Raw genomic sequence first — 23,980 nt, 5'->3', positions numbered from 1 at the left:
TCACTTTCCCTTGAGACTTGATTTTCGAGATTATGTGCTCGGCCTCGAAGAATGAGTTGGGGTTGATGGGAACTTCTTTCTCCACTACTGAACCGAAGTGCGGAATAGGAGAGTCAGGGGCGACCTGCTTTCCTTTGTCTTTGTGTTGAGTGGATGAGCTCGCGGATTTCTTCTTAGGGGGTACCATCAGATCGCCTGAAGACAAAGCGGCCTAGTTAGTAGGCGACCTAAGATGATCTATAACTATGTCGTAAAGATACGAAGGACGAAATGGATTAGTTTTGTTATACAAGCTAAAGTTAGCCTTATCCCCAGTGCGTGATGCCATGCGATATATTAGGCTTCGCGTCTCGGTTTCTTAACGATCCCCAGATACTTCGGGATCCGTGTGTCAGAAATGTCAGACCCACTACATTCCTTTGGAAAGCGATTTAGTGTGAAACCACTCAAGGAAGTGTAACATCTAAGCTACATGATATTAAAACTAAAAACCCTTCAGTTTCTTTACCCCGAATGGGTATTCTTTGAACTAATTTGCCATGAGGGCTACCCCAGATTAACCTAGAAATTTGCCCAGTTTTATGAATGTCTTATTTCAAAAACATGTTAGGGTTCACCCATTGAACCGAAATCGAGACCTATTTCCTATAAACATTTAGAAATAGCCTAACGATAACAAACAATGAACATTGCGAACGAACATTGTTGAAAACAGAAATCTCATTGGATAACAAAAAAAATGATAACTTTTCAAATCAAGGGATGAGATACTTACAGGAAATATGTTCAGTGATTAGAGGATGTAGATTCGGCAACGGGAAGCTCCTGGAAAGCTTCTGAATGTCTGGGCACGATGAACAGTTTTGGGGATTTTGAGGAAGAAGAAGGGAAGCTTGAGAGTTTAGAAATGGGAAATTTTCAAATGCAAAGGTGGTGAGGTTTGAAGTCTGATCACCCTATTTATATGTAAACTACATAAATTAATCTGGGCCACCCAATTGGGGTATCTCGAGATCCAAGTGCCAAGATTAAATAGACCAGATGGCGGCAAAAAGTTGACAAGACAATTATTTCAGTCCTCGAAACCCGAATAGATGCCAATTGCGGTAAACCACGTGTCCATCACTCGAGTAGCAAGCAGGCATGGTTTTATGTGATAGAAGTCTAAAAGCCCCTACTGCGTATGTCAGAAAATGATGACATCAAACACAAGCAGGAGCTTAGGGGAAAATTTTGTACCCTAATTTTAGCACGAGTTCATTCATTCAGCTCGGGTACAGTTGGCAGATAAATACATGGAAAAATAACCAAGTAGGATATTTGATTGTTATCCACGTGGACAACTCGAGATTTGTAATGGTCAGACCTAGTGTTAGGCATCCTAACTTTACCACGAACTAAGAATAAGATAGTTGTCAAAGCACTAGCTCGAGTCACAGATGGCTGGCAGAGCACAAGCTCGTGAGAGATATGCAGCTCATGGTGATTCAGATACAACGCATATTAAAGGATCCCCAAAGATTCGGGATTTGTTTATACGCTTATTCATGGTCAGGCTGTCATATTTATTATCCGAGATAGCAAGAACATATTTATTTTGTTATCAAATCATCTCCCAACACAAATGGGAATGATTTGTGCTAAATATAGACAATATGTAATTATGTGATTGACTCACGCGGTTACCCAAACCTGATCATGGAATTCCCCTATAAATACTGGGAATATTGAATAGGGAATGGACCGATTATTCTCTAATACCGAAACTCTTCCAAAATAGAGAGAAACAACAATAATATTGACTCGTGGACTAGGTGGATTTTAACCACTGAACCACGTAAAAGTTGTGTTTTTGAGTGAATTCTTGTTATTTTCGTTACGGTTTACCATCAAGCACTAAAGTACCCTTATTACTTCTTAATACACTGTTGGCGAAAAACTGCGTCAACATCATGCAAAAAAAACTATATGACTCGACACACCTCGATGCCACCTCGATAGGCCTCGATAGGCCTTGACACACCTCGATGCAATTCATAGAAAGTGCATAACTTTTCACTCGAGTGTCCGTTTGAGGTGATTTTTTTTCTTTCTGAATTTTGGTATTTTCTTGATCTCTACACATCTAAGATGTGTACACACACATTTGGGAAGTTGAAAGCTTGAAAACACATCAAAGTTCAAAACAATACCCTTATATTTTCAAAGTTGGGTATGTTTTCAAACTTTCAACTTCCCAAATGTGTATGTACACATCCTAGACGTGTAGATCTCAAGAAAATACCCAAATTCAAAACAAAAAAATCACCTCAAACGGACACCTGAGTGAAAAGTTATGCACTTTCTATTAATTGCATTGATTTGCATCGAGGCATGTCGAGACCTATCAAGGCAAGTGATTTTTTTCATGAAAATCATGATTTTTAACGGCCCATCGAGCTGGGCATCGAGGTCTATCGAGTTTTTTGCAAATTTTTAAATTTCAAATCTAAAAAATTCTGAAAAAAATTGCAAAAAAAACCAAAAAATCATGCACAGATATATTCGAAATGTATAAATTAGTGTCTTAATTGAATTTTTAGTAGGTTTAAGTTTTATATCATCAAAAAGTATCATGGGGCATTTTATTTTATTCTCCATTGACACTTTAAAAGAGAAGAAAAAAAAAATAGAGGTGGATACCAAAGTTGTAGACGTTTTCTCAAAGAAATTTAGTAGCGATGATGGTTTGGTGGTGAGTGCCATAACTCTAAAGAATAAAGGTGACTCGAGAAAGAGAGGAGAGAGAGAAGAAAGATGGATGCTAAGAAAATGATAAGGGTATTTTTGAAAACCAAACAAATAGTAGTATTATTTTGGAAGGGAATATACTCATTTGGTACCCTGTGTTTTTTCAAAGTATCATTTTGGTACTCTCTGTTTTCAATAATGCTTATATGGTACCCTGTATTTTAAAATCGTACATATTTGGTACCCTAAACTCAGATTTGATAGATAAAATTTTGTCAATATGATCAAACTGTCATCAGTTATATGTAATTATGTAATTAAATTTAAATTTGTAACTTACATAATTGACAGCAGTTTGATTAAATTAACAAAATTTTATATATCAAATCTGAGTTTATGGTACCAAATATGTACGATTTTAAAATACAGAGTATCATATGAGTATTATTGAAAACAGAGGGTACCAAAATGATACTTTGCAAAAATATAGGGTACCAAATAAGTATATTCTCTATTTTGGAATGATATTAAAGAATGATATATTTTTTTAGATGCACCTACAGCATAAATAAGCAAATCAAAACTAATCCCAAATGCAAAATGAACCCAATCTATTTTTCCACCCATTCCTATAAATAAATTAATAAAATATACTTACTGGGTTTCCTTAACATGCATAATTGAGTTTGAAAAAAGAGAAACGTATCTCTTCCGGTTCTGACTTCCAACCATAACTGTCCCCTGAAACAACCAACAAAATCCCTGTTACTGAAACTTCAAAAAACCCTTTGTTTTGACAATGGGACTCACAAGAGTTCTTCCTCTCGTGTCTAGAGTTTCTCCACTCTACTCTTCCGCTCTCTTTCACTTGCTTCCCATTTCCATGTCTCTGTCTTCTTCTCCCATTGATTCACCCTCTCTTCCAGCCTTTCGTCCACTCGTCACCATTTCCACCGTCGTCTCAGCTTCCTCCCAACCCCAAGATGCGTCGACACCTTCGTACTCAAAGATGAGTCAGACTCGGTGGAAGCCCATGTGTTTGTACTACACACAAGGAAAGTGCACTATGGTAAAGATGATTTTCTGGACCAAATATCCAAACCAGTGATCTTAGCTAATATGAACTTGCCTTATTAGTATTTTTCAATCTGGCTTTCCAGTTAATTGGCTCTGTGTCTGGAGAGAGTGGATCTTTGTTAATGTATATTTTCTGTTTGTTAAAATGTCTCAATGAAAGTTTGCTCGGTTTGGGATAAGGATGTACTGTTAGATATGTATTGTTTCCCTTTATCGAAGTATAATTGAACTTGTTATAGATTCATCAAGCTAGTGTTATGCATGCGAATAAATTATTTGCTTAGTTAGCACTTTTTTATAAAGATTGTAGGAGATTTTATTCTTCTTGTTCTTGTGATCCACGGGAGGTGTTTCTAGGTCATCTACTTGGAGATTTAAGCATGTATTCATGCAATTCTAGTAATTTTTGAAATCATAGCTAAAATTGTGTCTGGTATCTTCATTATCTGCATTAAAGTGCCATTTTGAATCCTTCTTTAAGGTATGAACTTTGTTAATATGTGAATTGTGTCTATTGAACCTTAAAGTTTAATAGTTTTTATAAATAAGAAAACTCATAATCTGTTACTGAAGAAAATCTCATCTATTTGTAGTTGGATGATCCTATGCATATGGAGAAGTTCAACCACGACTGCTCTTGGGATCTTCAAGTTGATGTTTCCAACTTAAATAAAATGTGTCCTCAGAATTCAGATTTCTTCCTTGTGCTGGATTTGGAGGGTAAGGTTGAAATTCTTGAGTTCCCTGTTGTGATGATTGATGCCAAAACCATGGAAGTGGTTGACTTTTTCCACAGGTTCACTCTGCTCTCTTCTTTGCATATTCTAATGTGTGCTTGTGTGTGTTTTTCTCTCATTAGCTCCTCCATTACAATTAGAGGCATAACTTCATTACATTTTCACCATTGACTTATTGCATCAGTCCATCAATCACCTGCAGGTTTGTGAGACCCGCATTAATGGGTGAACAAAGGATAAATGAGTACATTGAAGGCAAATATGGAAAATTTGGAGCCGATGGGTGAGCCACTAAATTTCATCATGCAGTACTCAATAAATGGTGAACGAACCAAGTTTCCTATGAAGGTCAATGAAACTAAAATAAAATAATTCAGGAATTATTAATATATCAAACAATGAAATATGGTATAGATTATTTATTTACTGTTAGAGGGGATGGGGATTCTTGTCCTGCTGATATTTGTGATAATATTGATGTTGCTTTTGCAATTTAGTATAATCCCCATTGAGGAACCTCTTTAACAAAAATGAAATAGGAAAGGAATTTTCACCTTGTTTCCAGAGTCTCATAGAATTTTTTTTCCAACAATCCAGGGAGGGTGTTTGTTGCACTGCTTGCTACCCTTAATTAATGTTTCTTCAGTGTGGAAGTGTATCTATTCTCAATTGCAAGTGCAAAAATATAATATTATGCATTACGCAAATTACCTAGAATTTGAAAGTTGAAGTTTTGGGTCACATACACTACTAGAGCTGTCAAATGTGTCATTTGAAGGTTCTGTCAAATGTCAAAGACTATGTGCTAGTATGAGAAGGTAATATAACATTTGAAAAATGCAGTGTCTGGCATGATACAGCTATACTATTCACAGATGTTATTGAACAATTTGAGGCTTGGTTGACTCATCATCAATTGTGGGAAAAGCATTCGGGTGGTTCTCTTAACAGAGCTGCATTTGTAACATGGTAAGTTTGGTTATTCTTATTATGTACTTCTATTCTCCTTTGCACTGGATGGCCTTCTCATACTTTTCTTCTTTTTGGGTATCATATAGTTTCTAGCAATAGCAGCTTTTGTTTTGAGTTGCTTTGAAATTTTAAAATGCCTCCCATAGACAACACTTGGCACTGATAGTTTATTATCTGAAGTTTCTGACCTTTTTCTTGTTCTACTTGTTTCAGTGGAAACTGGGATTTAAAGACAAAGGTCCCTCAGCAATGCAAAGCATCAATGTTGAAGCTTCCCTCATATTTTATGGAGTGGATCAATCTCAAAGATGTGTATCTTAATTTCTACAAGAGAAGGGTTAGTTCATATAGATCCGAATTAAATTCTTGCCAGCATAATCACTCTGGTTCTCCAATCTGCTTACCTAACATTTTAAATTCGAACTTTTCAAGTAAGAAATTATTGCTGTGTGCCTTTTCTTATCATATGGTATATTTTACCTTAACCAGATCAGAGCTTAATTTTATCACCATTGGTCGGACTAAGTTCTCCCCAAAGTTGAAGTTCATGAAATAATGTGGTTCTATCAGTTATCTGTTATGATTGTGTTTGCTTGGTTGTGGATGGCAGGCCACAGGAATGATGACAATGATGAAAGAACTCTGTATCCCCTCGTTAGGAAGTCACCATCTCGGCTTTGATGACACGAAGAACATTACGAGAGTATTACAACGCATGCTCGCCGATGGTGCACTAATATCAATTACTGCCAGGAGGAAGCCTGATCATCATGATGAAGTTGAATTTCTATTCAAAAATAGAATAAGGTAGCTATTTTTAGCTTTGCACCTTTTTGGTAATATGAATTGAGAGAGAGAGAGAGAAATTGATTCAATCTCTCTCACACACTGTTGCATTGTTTAGTTGCAAAATTGCTCTTTCGCAACCCATGAAGGTCTACAGTTCGATTCAACTTTGATAGTAACCAAGGCAAAGCTCTACAATGAAAATGATCCTCCCCTACACACAGGGCATGGTCCTTAAAACCTACTCACCAATCCCACCTTATGATATTATATATAATAAATTTAGAAATTTATCATGTTTGTGTAAAAATTGAACCAATTAAAACATTATATATAATTCTAATTGTATTGTGCTAGCCCTAAATAATTACAAATTGAGTCGTGTTGAGGTAGATATTATTATTAATTGTGTTGAGCCATCTTATAAAAATCCCATGCATGTGTTTGTCCTTTTGTCACAACTCATTTTAAAAGGGAAATTTGAGTTTATATTCATCAAAATGCAATATTCATGAAATATGGGATTTTTTTAAAACTTTGTTAAATATAGTATTTTTTTTCTTCTTAAGTTTTGTATGACATATTTTATTTGTTTACACTTTTATGGGTTTTTTTCTCATGAATTTGTAATTTTATTAAAATATGTCATAAACTAGATAAAAATTTCAATATTAATTTTTTTAATTACTTTTAGTATTTTTTTATTATATTTAAATTAATAATATATATACATATATATAATTAATTGTATACATAAAACAATATACAAATATATATGCATATATGTTGTCTGTGTTTTCATCAACTGACACGTGACAGCCATAAGAGACTAATTAAGCTCCGCAGAAGCTAAGAATTCCCCAGAGTTCCTCGGAAGGTAAGTCATTTGTCATCTTCGTGCACCGACCTTAGAGAAGGTTGCCATTAGGCGAGATACGCCCCGAGGACCACAGTTATGATATCATTCGTCTTCTCCATCCAAGTCTGCAAGAAGCATTCTTTGGACCTCCACCAGCTAACCCGAAGGTGTCCAAGGACGACTACAATGAAAATGTCGATTACAACGGCGAGGATGGAGGCGACTACTACGAGAGTGACTACTCTCAGTCGTTTTACACAGAGGAGCCACCAGAAGTGGTTGCCCTTGAAGGTCAAATCGCCTTCCAACAGGAAAAGATTGAGGCCCAGGAGGGGAATATCGTCGCCTTACCGAAGGTGGTGCATGCCATGAAGACCACTTTGGTTGTTCAAGGGCTGCAATTGGACCCTCATGGAGAAGTATCACCTAGGCAGCGGCAGCCAACTGGCATGCCACCCGTGCACCCAGCTGGAGTGTCATCTGCTACGCCAGTGGGTGTGCCTCCCGAGCACCCCACTGATGTAACGCAAGATACGTCAGGTGGCATGCCACCTATGTACCCAGTTGGAGTTAGAACCCACCTTCACCACAAGATTGTGGCAAGGGGAAGGATGATGAAAAGCCTTCTCAAAAGAGAAAAATGACTATTCGTGCCTCCGAGCCCATTCAGTTCCCGAGAATGGCCAATGATCACCAGGACCATGGTGCCCGAGGACACCGCCAGGCCGCTAGCATTTGCGGAGCCCAAGGCCTCCCGCCAGGGTATGCCTTGGCAGACCGTGTTAGGCCTAGCGATGTTGTCTCGCCAGCCTTAGAGAAACTTTGGCCAAAGGGCCAACAGGAGAAACATCTTCGCTAACCGAGGATGAGGAATTAGTGTCTCGGTTAATAACGAATATGTTGCTTCCGAGGGGAAGACCGAGGTGAGATACCCCGAGGACAATGGTCACCACCGCGCACAGCCTGACCTACGAGATGATCTGAATGCTCGCAAGCACAAGGCAGCTCCCGAGGACTACCCCGAGTGACAGTAACAACCAGACCTCCGAGACAATCTTAATGCTTGGAGGAAAGAACTCTCAACAAAGAGTGTCAATCAAGATTACGACCCTCTCCGTGTAGAATTGGAGAGTTTAAAAAGGATTATGCTCAAGATGGTCTGGAGACAAGGCCATGACTCTGACTCAGATGATGACGATGGGGAGCCTTGTGCTCCTCACATTGTAGAAGCCCCGTTGCCATGAGGCTTCAAGATGTCAGACATCACTCCATACAGCGGAGGAACGGATCCCACTGACGATCTCTCGAAGTTCAACCGATTGATGTCGGTTCATCGCGTTTTAGAGGATGCCAAGTGCCACCTCTTCCCGTTGACTCTGACGGGACCAACAGATGAGTGGTTCAAGAAGCACCAACCAGGATCCATCCACTCTTGGCAACAACTCTCCACTTCCTTCCGTAGGCAATTCATAGCTGCTCGGAAGGTGAATTTCGAGGTCAATGCTTTGACCAATATAAAGCAAGGACCTCTCGAGACCCTTAAGGCTTACATCAAGCGCTTTAAGGAGGAAGCAGCTAGGACCAAGAGGGTCGACGATGGCCAACAACTAATGGCCTTACAAGCTGCCATCAGAGCAAGTTCTCCACTATGGGATGACCTCCAGTAGAGAGGATGCCACAGGCTTGACGACTTCATACATCGGGCCCAAGAATATATCAATTGGGAAGACGCCTAGATTGGAGCATTCGGAGGACCAATTTCCTTCCCTACTCCAGCAATCCCGAATACGGTGGTTCCGGGACCCCAGTTCTCGCCATACACTCCCGTACAAATGAGTGTAGTGAGTGCACCGCAGTACAACCCAACCATTCCACAAGCTGGTTTTAGTGTCGCTCCGTTCGGCTATGGAGCAACCCCCACTGGATACAGTGCATTTCAGCCTGCATTCAGTGCTGGAATAGCAGCTCCAACCCAATCAGCGGCGCCCAACGAGACCCCTAGCAAAAGCAAACGCAAGGGAAAAGGCAAGGTCAAGAGGCCCAAGAGAACTAGAGCGGCTCCCGATGAGAAGTATACTCCAAAATACTCCGAGTGCACCGACTTGGTGGATACTCGGGAGAACATCTTCTTACCCACGAAGTAGTAGATCCACTACTGAAAACCTCAGCCTCTCCGGAGAGATTGGGAGAGAAGAGATTCTTCTAAGTTTTGTTGATTCCATAATGATGTGGGGCACCACAACAATGAATGCAGACAACTTTGAGACGAGATTGAAAATCTCATTAAACTAGGGCATCTCCACCAGTATGCTAGGGCCAGAGCACACCCTGCTCAGGCTACAGCCACAGTCATGTCTCCTCCACAAGTGGCACCTCCTTAAGCCCCAAGCCTAGTGCATGTGGCACCGCCACAACAGGTAGCCCATGGACCTCCCCCAGTGAACGGGAGAGTAGAGACTATCTCCGAAGGACCCTACCTGGAGGGCACATCGAGGGGTTCACAGAATCGCTATGTGTGGACCCTAAACCATGACGATGAAGTGTTGGCACTAGCCCAGCTCTCAGCACAGATGCCTCGGGTGATAGACTAGGTCATCACGTTCTCAGAGGACGACACTAGAAGGGTACACTTTCCCACCACGATCCACTAGTGGTCGAGAGCCAGATTTCTAACAAAATGGTGGCCCGAATCCTAGCGGATAACGAGAGTTCTGTTAACATCCTGTTCAAGGCATCCTTCGAGAAGATTAGGCTGAACATGAATGACTTGTCCCCGTGTACCTCCATTCTCTTCAGGTTCTCGAGGGAAGTTCTCATTCCTATGGGGAAAATTAAGCTGCCAGTGACACTTGGAGAAGTGCATCGCCAAGCCTTCAAGTATTGCACTTTTCTGATCGTAGACTGCTTCGCATACAATGCCATCTTAGGACGTCCGACCCTAATGAAATTTGTGGCAGTCACCTCCATACGCCACTTATGCATGAAATTTCCCACCGAGGCGGGAATAGGCACTGTCCGCAGAGACCAAAAAGAGGCTCGTCAGTGCTACAACATGTCACTGAAACATCCATTAATGGTTGTTGAAGTTGTAGCCCCCGAGCAGCCTCCTCCGGAGGAGATGAAGGTCTAGGCTATACAAGAAGATAGGGAGTCCAACGAGTTGGACCCCAAGGTTGGAGAAGAAAGGGATATCGAGCCAATGGAGGAGGCCGAAGAAGTTGTCCTTGACGACTATAACCCTGAAAGAAAAATTAAGGTAGGGAAGAACCTCAAGGCGAAGGTTCGAGAAGCTTTAGTCAGCTTTCTCAAGGAAAACCAAGATGTCTTCGCATGGTTCCACTCTGACATGACGAGCATTGACTTGAATATCATATGCCACACCTTGAGTATTGATCCAAATGTTGCCCCAGTGCAACAGAAAAGGAGGACTATTGACCAGACCAAGGCGGAAGTCGACAAGCTTCTCGCGAATGGTTTCATCCGAGACGCTCAATACCCGAAGTGGTTGTCAAATCCAGTCCTGGTGCCTAAGCCTAACAAAACCTGGAGACATGCATCGACTTCTCTGGCATCAACAAGGTTTGCCCAAATGACTGCTTTCCTTTGCCGAAGATTAATCAGGTGGTCGATGCTACCTCCGGGTATGAGCTCTTGTCCTTTATGGACGCATACTCGGGATACAATCAAATCTCCGTGCATGTCGCGGACTAGGAGCACACCACCTTCCGAACAGAAAAAGGCATCTACTACTACAAGATGATGCCTTTCGGTCTCAAGAACGTTGGTGCCACGTATCAAAGACTGGTAAACAAAATGTTCAAAGACCAACTTGGTCATAACATGGAGGTTTATGTGGACGACATGCTGGTGAAGTCAAGGACAGCCCCCGACCACGTGAAAGATCTGGCGGAATCATTCTCAATCATCTGCAAATTCCGGATGAAGTTAAATTCCCAAAAATGCACTTTTGGAGTAGCCTCTGGGAAGTTCCTGGGGTTCATCGTCAGCGCCCGAGGAATAGAGGTTCATCCCGAGAATATCAAAGCCTTGATAGAGATGCAATCCCCCAGAAATCACAAGGATGTGCAAATCCTGATTGGTCGGATTGTAGCTCTTAACTGCTTTGTCTCCAAGGCAACCGATAAATGCATTCCCTTCTTCAACACCCTTCGAGGAGGTCAAAGGTTTGAATGGACGAAGGAGTGTGAACAGACATTTCAGCAGTTGAAGGCACACATGGCGAATCCTCCCATATTGTCGAAGCCTGTAGATGGGGAACCTCTCCTCCTCTACATGGCTATCTCTGAGAATTCCATAAGTGTTGCCTTAGTTTGTGAGGAAGGTCGTGTCCAACATCTCGTTTATTATGTGAGCAAAAGACTCCTTGGAGCGGAGTCTAGGTATCCGCTCATGGAGAAGCTGACTTTTTGCCTGATGATAGCTTCTCGGAAGCTAGGGCCCTACTTCCAGGCGCATCCTTCAGGGTCCTCACCAACCAGCCCTTAAGGCAGGTCCTCCAGAAGTCTGAGCCCTCCGAGAGACTCCTCAAATGGGCGGTCGAACTGAGACAATTCGACATCACCTACCATTTGAGGACTGCCATAAATGGACAAGCACTAGTAGATTTCATTGCCGAGTGCACAAGGACACATGAGTGACCCGAGGAGGCCCAAGCGATCGAGCCTGTATGGAAGTTGTTTGTGATGTTTCCTCCAATGAAAATGGAGCTAGAGCAGGCCTTATCTTGGTATCCCCCAAGGGACACAGGGTTCATAGTGCTCTTGTCCTTCACAGACGCGTACTCGAGGTACAACCAGATTTCCATGCATATTGTGGACCAAGAGCACACCAGCTTCCAGAATGACAAAGGGGTGTACAGTTACAAAGTAAGGCCCTTTGGGCTTAAGAACGCAGGGGCCACTTATCAAGGAATGGTAAACCATAAGTTCAAGAACCAGTTGGGTAAGAACATGGAGGTTTATGTTGATGACATGCTGGTCAAATCTAGAACGGCCCTCGACCACGTGACAGACCTAGCAGAAGTGTTTTCGGTCCTTCGCAGGTTTGGGATGAAGTTGAACCCCCAAAAGTGCACTTTTGGAGTTGCCTCTAGGAAGTTCTTGGGTTTCATTGTCAGCGCCAAAGGAATAGAGGCAAACCTTGAGAATATCAAAGTTTTAGTTGATATGCCATCCCCCCGCAAGCATAAAGATGTGCAGAGCCTCACCAGGAGGATAGCAACCCTAAGCCGCTTTGTCTCTAAGGCAGTTGGCAAGTGCATACCATTCTTCAACATACTCCGAGGAGGTCAGAGGTTCAAGTGGACGGAGGAGTGTGAATAGGCATTCCAACAATTAAAGACGCACATGGCCAGCCCATTGTTCCTCTCGAAGCCCATAGATGGAGAACCCCTCCTCCTCTATATGGTTGTGTCGAAAGATGCCATCAGTGCTGCCTTGGTGTACGAGGAAAGTCGTGTCCAGCACCCCGTGTACTATACAAGTAAAAAACTCCTCGGGGCAGAATCCAGGTACCCGCTTATGGAGAAGTTAACCTTTTGTCTAATGGTGGCTTCTCGGAAATTAAGTGTAATGCCCTGGTTAGCCAAGACCGTTACACTATGTATTTCAAATAGTGCTAGGCTCACTAATCGAGTCATTTGGTCATAAACGTGCAACTAAATGTGATTAACGGCTTAGGGTTAGAAATTTAGGACAAAAGGGAACAATCATTTTATTAAAATGTTAAGTTCGTACATGGGATCCCAAAATAAACATTTACAAAATCGTTTACAGTTCCAAAATGGGTAATTACAACTTTAAAGTTACAAACAGCCAACCTAAGCAGCAAAATAGGGCTTGACCCTAGTTCCTCTAAGAAACCCCGACCGTGGTGGTCGAGTAGCTGCATATGTACATGTCGCTACCGAAGCTCCCCAACTCATGACTTATCCAGCTTCCATTTCCCCTTGCCTTCACCACATAGCACCCATGAGCCAAGGTTCAACAAGAAAACTTAAACATGCTCATAAGCAGTTAATAACATATTACAGAATCATAATAAGCATGCCTAGCAGTAATAACCATACTCATTCATGCATTCTATTTAGATAAGTGACTGCAGCGTCACAGCGGGGCCCGTTGTCCTAAATAAATGATTAATGATTCACACCGGGGCCCAGTCCTAGGATATGAGACTAATAAGTCACCCTGAGGCCCATTGCTCTATCCTCTGTATAACTAGCCTTGGAGCTGGCCCAACGTACCTGGCGCTTAATTTTCCACGACCATTGGGTCGGACAAGCGCATGATGCACTCCTGATTAGGCCTAATCACAACGACTAGTGCGCTATTGCCACATTTGACTTATAAGTCAATGCTTTCTCAATCAGATAATGCAAACATGCATACATTATATAGCAAATATCCAGATACAGAGCATTTAGCATGCTTAATCAACTAATCGCAAACATAATCATAATCACGCACATTTACAGGGGCCCAAGCCTTAATCAAATCTATATTCAACAACCGGGTCAATCCCTAATCGCATACAACATGTATTGGGTGGAGTTTTCTTACCTTTGATTCAAGCACAAGTTAAATATGAACGACCCTCGAGCACGATCCTGCCACAAGCCCTAGCAGTAACTTAGTCACAACCATAAGTAATAGTCTCATTAGGATTCAATCCCAAAAACCAACTTTGGGATCACTCCAGTGCTCTCGGAACTTCCAATCCCACCCAACTGGGTGGTGGAACCATCTCTCGAGCCTCCAAGTCCTTCCCAAGCCCTAAAATTGGGCTTGGCTGGGATTGGTATAGCGCAGGGGCACCTAAACAAAACAGAAAGCCCCCAAGAACTCCCATGCATAGCGCAGGGGCGCTCAGTACAAGGGCAGGGGTGCCAAACCCAAATAGAGAGCCCCAAGGGCCTTGCTCTGCACAGCGCTGGGGCGCCCAACCCCCTAGGGTAGGGGCACTCCCCTGCGAACCCAGAAATCTTGGATTTTTCTCCTACGTTTTCCCTAAATTCAAACCACCAAAATCTAACCTAAACACAACCCAAACTCACAATCCAGCCTCAGAACCTCATTAATAAATTAAGACCACCAAAACCCAACCTTAATCGTGATCAAAATCCCACCAAAACTCAAAACCCACATCTTGAGCTTCAAAGCTCAAGAACACCCTTAAACCAAAACAATCTTGAATCAAAACAGGGGTTAGAGCTTACCTTAGCTGTGTAATTCAATCTTTAAACTGCCCATGCCCAAGTTCTAGCCTCAATTTCCCAATCCTTGAGCTTTTCTTCTTCCAAAATTCAAAAACACCCCAAGCTAAGAGAATGAGAGAGAGAGAGAGAGAGAGAGGGAGAGGGAGAGAGAGGGAGGGAGGGAGCGAGGGAGGGAGGGGGGGAGGAGGGAGAGAGAGAGAGAGAGGGAGGGAGAGGGAGGGAGAGAGAGAGAGGGAGAGGGAGGGAGGGAGGGAGGGAGAGAGAGGGAGAGGGAGAGGGGGAGGGGGAGGGGGGGAGAGAGAGAGAGAGAGAGAGAGAGGGGGAGGGGGAGGGGGAGAGAGAGAGAGAGAGGAGAGAGGGAGGGAGGGAGGGAGGGAGGGAGAGAGAGTTGTTTCTATTTGTTTCCACCAGATTCTAAGAGTTTCACTATGCTATGTCATCCCAAAACCCAGAAAACACCAAACTACCCCTAGTCAAGCTTAGGTCCTTTGGTGCCCTCAAGGGCAAAGTGGTCCTTGACCACCACTTTTCACTAATTTACAAATCATCTCATAACTTCCCCATTAATTCTAGTACCTCAAATACTCATCAAATAATTTCTCATTACCTGATAAATTCTGGTAATGTACTAAATTACCAAAATACCCCTAGGCTCGCCCCGAGCTGGGTATTTGACTCCGTTATGACTAAACCGCTACTTTGCTCGCTAGGATCGTCTTGTGCCGAATAACCCAAATATATCCACATAATAATGTGGTCCCAATCAATATACACACATATATATACAAGTATGCCCTCAACGAGCCAAAATTACTAAAATACCCTTCTAGAAAGAAACGGTCTCACATGCATGCAAATACAGTCATATTATAATATAACTCACATAAATCATTTATTCATGCATCAAATCACATAATAATGTAATTAAATCAATTATTGCCATCCTGGCCCCCTAATTAAGGCATTAAGCCTTATTAGGGAAATTGAGACGCTACAACTATCTCCTCCTTACAGGAATTTCGTCCTCAAAATTTTACCTGAACAACTCATGATACTGATCCCACATGTTGGCCTCTAACTCCCAGTTCGCCTCCTTGACCTTGTTGTTCCTCAATAATACCTTAACCAAAGGTATGGTTTTGTTTCTCAGGACCTTGTCCTTTCTATCTATTCCTTATAGGAGAGATCTGCATGTAGCTCCAGATCCTCGTAACTCAACACATGAGTCACGTTTGACACATACTTCGAAAGTGTCGAAATATGAAACACGTTGTGTACGGCCGACAATTCTAGAGGTAAGGCCAATCTATAGGCCACTTAACCAATCATCTCCAGGATCTCAAACGGTCCTAGAAATCTAGGGCTCAACTTGCACTTTTTCCCAAATCTCCTCACCCCTTTCCATGGTGAGACTCTAAGGAAGACATAGTCTCCCACTTGGAACTCCACGTTCCTGCGTTTCAGATTAGCATAACTTTTATGTCTACTTTGAGAAGTGAGCATCCGAGCTCTGATCTTCTCAATAGCCTCATTGGTTCTTTGAACTGCCTTGGGACCCAAGTATCTCCTTTCCCCCATCTCATCCCAGTGAATGGGCAATCTACATTTCCTACCATGCAACATCTCATAAGGAGTCACCATAATGGTCTACTGATAGCTGTTATTGTAGGAAAACTCTATCAAGGGAAAATATACTCCATGATCCTTCAAAGTCTGGTACACATGCTCGCAGCATGTCCTCTAATATTTGTATCGTCCTCTCAGATTGTCCATTTGTCCGAGGATGATAAGTTGTACTGAATTTCAACTGTGTACCCATGACCTTCTGCAGATTTCCCAAAAACTTGGAAGTAAATGTAGGGTCCCGATCTGACACGATCGACCTCGAAGCCCCATGAAGGCGCACTATCTCTCTCACATAGAAATCTGCGTACTGGCCAACTGTATATGTCGTCCTCATTGGTAAGAAGTGAGTCGATTTGGTGTATCGATCCACAATAACCCACACCGAATCATGTTGACTCACGGTCCTAGGTAACCCAACCACAAAATTCATTGTGATATCCTTCTATTTCCACTATGAGATATCCAGAGGCTGTAGTAGCTCTAGTAGTCTCTGATGCTCAACCTTCACTTGCTGACATATTAAGCACTTAGTCACATATTCGGTCACACTCATCTTCATCTCAGGCCATCAATATAGCGATCTCAAAACCTGGTACATCTTCGTGGTGTCTGGATGCAAAGAGTAAGTGGTAGTATGAGATTCATCCAGAATCTCCTGTCTGATAACAATGTCCATCGGAACACAGATCCGAGCCTTGTATCTCAACAAGCCCATATCTGACACTGTATAATCCCTATCCACTCCAGCTACGACTGTAATGCCCCGACTAATTCTAAGACATCGGACCATTAAGACTACTAAGACATAGCTACTATTTTGGAATACATGCATAAAATAATATAACTTTATTATAAAAATCCAAAATACGAGATCTCATTATTATTACATAAAAACATAAAGAAAACATAAACCTTGAGTTAATTGTTCAAGTACTAAGTGCGGAAAAACAAATACATAAATTAAAAATACTCAAAATATAAACTTCATCCTCGATCTTTTCCAGCAGTCCATTCATTTCCGTCCTCTCCCAATACACATGTCAAAGCTGCCATGAATCTGTCCCGCCCTCCAAGTTTATTTTCCTGCACCATCTAAAATAAAAAGAATGAGCCTAATGCCCAACAAGGAAAATCTACTAAAACATATGACGTAAAAACGTATATCATATAAACATAGGACTACAATATTAATGGTCACTAACTCATTGCCATAGTATGTGATAAAACCATCTAGGTCATCTGTCTACTAATCGAGGTAGGTTAGATCACAAAATAGTATATGATAAACCATCTATGTCCTCTGTCTACTAATCGAGGTAGGTTTAATCATAACTCTAATATACAGAAATTATAAAAAATCTTGGGATTTATTTGCTATCTAAGCAACTATATTTCCCAAGTGACCACAACATAAAACATATACATACATGTATACATAAACATAATATAGTGTATAAACATATCATTACATACAATCTAACCTAGTTTCCTTACAAAAAACCGGGATATTGGAGACAAGAACGGGATGGAAAACTCCTAAAATCAAACAGTAAGATCCATAAGTTTTCTAAAAAAAATGGAAATGAAAAGAAGATATAAACCATCAAGATAGTAACTTACCGAAAACCTTAAGTTTCTAGAAACTCAAACACCTAACCAAAAGCCATAATACAAGTTAGAATCTGAAAGAAAATAAAAGAACTATAATGAACTAAACATGAGGATAAATATACCTTGGATGGATTTAAACTTCGATTTACACCTCAATACCGAAATATCACTCTTTCTTTCTTCCCAAGTGTTTAGAAAATCTTAGATTGTAGTTATATCAGCCCCTATAACTACAATATATCAGCATACGCTGATATTTTAAACACGTTTTTGCACATTTTCAACACACTTGAAGTTTGTTAAAACAGCTTTAACTAAATAAAATGTGATCCTAACAGCTGCTGGAAGGTTCTAGACCTTCTAGATCTATCATTTATAATCTATTCATCTAAAATGCTTAAATCCTTAATAAACATATATGTGACAAGTGTCACGCTCTTAATTATTCTATCTAAACCTTAGGTTATAATAAATATTATTTCTAGGACCAGCTATATTAATCAAACCTTATGTTAAAATTAATATTTCTAAACTATAGGTTAAACTTATAAAATCCATAACTATTTCTATGAGCTTCCAACTAAATCCCGGCTTGAACCAATATTTACGAAAACTAAAATAGTACAAGCTACTATTACTACTACTATCTAGCTAAGTAAAATTCTGAGACGCTACAAGGACGTCCCCTCTAATCATCGCTAGTTGTGGATCACTCAACTGACTTTCCTTTATCATCTCCAACAGTGTACACTGTAGCAAGATGTTGGCCAACTGGCCCACCAGCAACTCTATTCCAGCTCTGGTCGTATTATCTGCTAACCTTTTATGTTAGAAATTGCTCCTAGTGCGCAGTGGAAATTGCGGTAATGGTAATATTGTATACAACAAAAATTTTCATACAAACAACTTTATATGAGGATCCTTTAATATGCAATATATTAATCAACAAAATATGTATTTGTAAAATTGATACAAAATAATTTACCTCTTGCAGCCTATCAAGAGTCCTTGAATCGTTTTGTATATAATTCGATCTTCCTATCCTCGCTAGAGTACTCACACCAAGATCTTCCAAGACGTTCTCTACACATCAAGATATGGGTGAGCACATAGAGAACAAAATTCAAATTTGTGAATCAAAAGTATTCTCAATACATGAGACTCGTGATTACATGCTAGAGAGAAAGGTTTATCTTTTGTGAGATAAAGGTGATCATTTTTTTTATGCTTCAAAAAGCCTTTTTTCCTCTTTTCTATTATATAAAATATGTAGGCATTATCATCATAATAATAAAAATAAGATAATAGTGATCATTTTAATAATAATAAAAAATGATAATTAAAGACAAAGTCTTACATTCCATTTTAAAAACTTTTTCAAAATGTTTTATTAATTAATTAAATAAAAGAAAAAAAACCAATAATTGATTATGCATAGGGCAGTTCAGTAGTGGTACATGTACAGGGCAGTTCAGGAAACCTTATTCGTGTAACACTTCCCTAAAATAAGGGGATTTGATTTTTCATACATATTTATTTTAATTAATTAATAATTAGAAATTCAAATAAGGAATCATATTTTTAAGGAAAAGACAACAACATAAATTTCAAATTTTGAATTTTCATTATCATCTTATTATTAATTAAATAAATATAATAATCAAAACAAATTTTGACTATCCATATTTATCCTTTCTCACTTAAATAAAATAATTGATTAAAATTAATTTCTTTTATTTCTATACTATTTCGAAAATTGCTTTAATATATTAATAAATTGTGCAACTTCAATTATCACATAATTATATATTTATCCCAAATAATAAATATTCTCTCAAATAGTCCATTCATAGTTTGACCCTTGTATCAACTCTTACCTTGAATGGTGTTGATAGAGTCGTCTCGGGGACTTATGGACCAATAATTCCAAGCTCCAATAAATAAAAGATTATTAACCAAAACTCTTTGATTTAATAATCATTTATATTAATCTCATGATTACTCCGCTATAAATATGAGACTACACTCTTGAGAATTAAAGACATATATTTACTGAGTACTTTATTGTAATCATAAAGTATCCATTGATATAATTATTATATACAAATTAATCATCTATTGATGATTCATAATTAAGTGGAAATAAAATTACCGTTTTACCCTTTTAATTTATCTTGATTCCTAGTGTACAATTGACTTTACTAGTGAAAGTTAATTTATAATTTGATTATGAATTTGACGTCAATAACATTTTCAGCTCCAAAAGCCAACTCAATAGGGAATCATCATTCAATCTATAAGAAGGTGTAGATTCCATATTTGTTAAGTTATGTCCCTAGCCATATACATCATTGAGTCATGTTGCAAATTTTCCTAAGTGTGTGCAAGTGTACACAATCATCAAACAAGTAATATAATGAAAGTAATTTTTATCGTCTCCTCAAGGATTGCCAAACAAATATTGTAAAAATCAACACCAAACAATTTGGGTACAATTAATTTTTTTTGATGATTTAATTAATTGAACTAAAGAAAAAAAAACTAAACAAGAGAATTAAAATAGGTATTTAGCACTGACGATAGAAAATGACAAGTTGTGATTAATATTATGATAAAAGTTAGGCATATCAAATCCCCCTAATTTGTAGTTTTGTCATTGATGTTGCAACAAAGTTCATAGCAAAGTTCTCTTGTAACTAGGATTTCCAATTTAATGCACATACCATTTTTCCAAATGCTCATGTTAAAGTTCCATCAATTAAATTCACATACTCCTATGCTAAATTTAATTTCAAGAACATAATTTCAAGCATCAATCCTTCAAGTTCGCAAGGTGAATAAAATATCCCTAAGTTACCCAATAATCAATAACAAAATTATCAACATGCATCAATCAAGCATTTCCACTAACTCTAACCCTTCCGGAATTAAAACTAGCTTGTTTCTCACCTAAGTTGATCATTCTCAAGCAAGAGTTTGCATAATAAATATAGCTCAAATGAACAAGGGAAAAATTGCATAAAACATTCAACACCTTGGGGTTGATTACAAATTAGGGTTCATCAATATCCCTAACACACAACAAATTAGCTCATAGTCAAAATACCAAATCACCACAACATATATTCAACATTATCTTAAGAGTTCAAGATGAGAAAAATAAAATTATAGGAAAAGAGAGTTTAGAAAGATAAGCCAAAATGATAGAAATCTTCTATTCTTTGTCTTCTAACTCTTCTTCTTCTTCTTCTTCTAGTTTCCTCCTAGGATTTTCCTTTTCTGTTCTTGATGTTTCAGCTCCTAAAAGTGCAGAAAAAACTCCTTCAATGGTGTTGGGCGGCTGGGTTTTTTTTTTCTTGGAGAAGATGTGTTTTCTTTTGTTGGCTCAAAAAGGGTATAAACCCTCTTTTTCTCTCTCTACACGTGGGGACCACTCTCCTTTTCAGACTTTTTCAGCTGCTTTCCACTTCATCCTCCCACTATTCAAGTCTCTCCATCTCCTTTAATCACATGCCAAATATGCCAACTTTATGCTGTTGGCTGCCCACACTTTGCTACAGCAAAGTTGACTGATGCTACAACAAAGTGCCAGAATTTCAGCTCCAAGATGATATCCTTGCACATGTTTCACTAAGCTTTCCAAGCACCCTTTCTTTTTGCCTTCAAAATAGATACCACATTTTTATAATATAATCACATTATTTTCCATAAGAGTTATCATTAATTAAAACAAAATACACAAACAAAATTAAAAGACAAAATGACTAAAACCACACAATAATAACACAAACACTCTATTCCACTTTAAAATTTTAAGTTCAAAAACTCAATTAATAACTCTAAAATATAGAGTTATCAAGTCCCCAAAACAATAGTTCTTAGACTGATTGTTTTGACAAACTGTAACGCATGAATCAAAATATCAAATGACATATATAAGAGTTCATAGTAACTTCAGGATTAAGATCAGTTTGTATATGATCATTAGTTGATATGTTTTATAATACTACGAAACGGTATTTAAACAAGTATTATCAAATCACATATGGTCCAGTTCTACATACTCTCAGTATGCAAAACAACTCCACTAAAGTGTCCTACTACACTAGTAACCCGGATCTAGGTCACATGTATTCATTATACTAGTGAACCATACTAGTAGTAATTAATCTAAAGATTCCACAACTTTATTTTACTACGAACTATTTAAGTCCATTATCTCAATCTCGATCCTCTCATACCAATATGAGATTGAGACCACATAGATGAACTTGAGAATTTTCTAATATTTACTTAATATTATTAATAATAATATAGTACATGAGTTACATATGCACAATAATTCAATTCATTAAAACCATTGTCAACTACAATTGCTTTAAGGGCACTATTCCCAACAATCTTCCACTTGCCCTAAGGAAAATGAGGCATTTCCCTTAACCCCATGCTTCTTACATGACCCTGAAAAGATTTAATAGATAAAGTCTTTGTGAACGGATCTGCAAGATTATCTTCAGAGGCAATCTTCAAGACAGTAATATCTTCTCGGTTGACTATCTCTCGAATAAAGTGATATTTCCTCTCGATGTGCTTTCCCTTCTTGTGACTTCTTGGTTCCTTTGAATTAACTATTGCCCCATCGTTATCACAGTACAGAACAAGTGGCTTATCCATGCCTGAAACAATTTCCAGATCAATATAGAACTTCCTAGCCACACAGTCTCTTTAGCTGCTTCACAAGCTGCTATGTATTCGACTTCCATGGTGGAGTCTGGAATACTGGATTGTTTAATACTTCTCCAAACTACAGCACCTCCTCCAAGTGTGAAAACTGATCTAGATATCGACTTTCGACTATCTTTGTCTGATTGAAAATCAAAATTAGTATATCCAATTGGGTTCAGGTTTCCATCTGAATACACAAGCATGTAATCTCTAGTATGTCTGAGATACTTGAGAATATTCTTTACTGCTATCCAATGACTCAATCCAGGATTGGATTGATAACGACTGACTATCCCTACTGCATAACAGATGTAAGGTCTAGTGCACAACATTGTATACATTAGATTGCCTGCCGTAGAGGCATAGGGATACTGTCTCATGTCCTCCTTTTCCTGAGGTGTTTGTGGACATTGTTCTTTAGACAATTTAATTCCTCATCGAGTAGGCATAATATTTTTCTTGGAGTTTTTCATGCCAAAGCGTTCTAGCACTTTATCAATATAAGTTGCTTGAGACAGTGCCAAAACTTAGTTTTTTCGATCTCTACAGATCTGAATTCCCATAATATATTTGGCTTCTCCAAATCCTTCATTTGGAATTTCTCAGCTAGCCACTTCTTTACTTTTATAATGTTTATATGGCATTCCCAATGATTAGAATATCATCAACGTAAAGAACAAGGAATACCACAATCTTATCTTTGATTTGTTTGTAATCACAAGGTTCATCAACGTTTTGTTCAAAACCAAATGTTTTGATTGTTTCATCAAATCTAAGATTCCAAGATCTCAAAGATTGTTTGAGTCCATAAATAGACTTAAGAAGCTTGCAAACTTTTTGTTCCTGACCTTTAACTTCGAACCCTTCTGGTTGAGACATGTAAATGGTTTCGTCAAGATGGCCATTCAGAAAAGTTGTTTTAAGTCCATTTGCCAAATCTCATAATCCATGCAAGTAGCTATGGATAAGAGTATGCGGATAGATTTAAGCATGGCCACAGGTGAAAAAGTTTCTTCATAATCAACTCCTTCTTTCTGTGTGTAGCCTTTTGAAAGTCTCTACTTTCCCATCTGCTCCTCTCTTCTTCTTGAATATCCATTTGCAACCAATAGGTTTAACATTTTCAAGTGGATCTTCAAGAGTTCAGAAAGAATTGGAATACATCAATTCCATTTCAAGGTCCATGGCGTTTAATTATTTTTCTTTGTCATAATCTTCCATTGCATCTTTATATGTCAATGGATCATCTTTGTTTGTGTCAGACACAAGCATCTGAACTTCATGTTCATAGTGAATTGGTTGTTTACCCACCCTCCCTGTACGACGATGCTCTCCATTGTTCTTACTATAACTAGCAATATCCTCTGGCCGTTTTTCATTTGCCACTGCTGGTGATTGGTCTTATTTATTTGAGACGATTTCCTCAAGTACAACACTACTTTGAGGTTTGTGGTTATTTATATAGTCATGCTCCAGAACAATAGCATTTGTAGATACAAATGTTTTGTTATCTTTGGGACTATAAAATACACCACCTTTTGTTTCTTTGGAATATCCTACAAACATGCACACTTCAATGTGTGATTACAACTTCCCAGTCTTTCCTTTAAGCACGTGTGC

General features: G+C 39.1%; 1 protein-coding gene across 2 annotated transcripts; it reads left to right on the top strand.

Moving 5' to 3' along the window:
* The first annotated feature begins 3,384 nt into the window (after nucleotides 1-3,384).
* LOC133800498 (uncharacterized exonuclease domain-containing protein At3g15140) lies at nucleotides 3,385-18,838 on the top strand. 2 transcript variants are annotated; one of them, XM_062238470.1, is made up of 7 exons: nucleotides 3,385-3,799; nucleotides 4,401-4,603; nucleotides 4,747-4,827; nucleotides 5,388-5,513; nucleotides 5,730-5,853; nucleotides 6,127-6,323; nucleotides 18,630-18,838. In XM_062238470.1, exons 1-7 carry the CDS (start codon nucleotides 3,530-3,532, stop codon nucleotides 18,661-18,663), a joined length of 1,035 nt encoding a protein of 344 aa, XP_062094454.1. In that variant the 5' UTR covers nucleotides 3,385-3,529; the 3' UTR covers nucleotides 18,664-18,838. The 2 variants fall into 2 exon arrangements, with proteins under 2 accessions (XP_062094454.1, XP_062094453.1); XM_062238469.1 differs by lacking the exon at nucleotides 18,630-18,838 and adding an exon at nucleotides 6,421-6,658.
* Nucleotides 18,839-23,980: the final 5,142 nt, after the last annotated feature.

This window comes from Humulus lupulus, chromosome 9, assembly GCF_963169125.1.
Source record: "Humulus lupulus chromosome 9, drHumLupu1.1, whole genome shotgun sequence".
NCBI lineage: Eukaryota > Viridiplantae > Streptophyta > Magnoliopsida > Rosales > Cannabaceae > Humulus > Humulus lupulus.
Note: the sequence above shows the minus strand (reverse complement) of the source record. Positions and strands in the feature narration are given on the sequence as shown.

Coding starts and splice junctions, on each gene's coding strand:
- LOC133800498 (XM_062238469.1), top strand. CDS start 3,530: ATGGGACTCACAAGAGTTCTTCCTCTCGTGTCTAGAGTTTCTCCACTC. Junction 4,828..5,387: donor GGAAAATTTGGAGCCGATGG/GTGAGCCACTAA, acceptor TGAAAAATGCAG/TGTCTGGCATGATACAGCTA. Junction 5,514..5,729: donor AGAGCTGCATTTGTAACATG/GTAAGTTTGGTT, acceptor TACTTGTTTCAG/TGGAAACTGGGATTTAAAGA.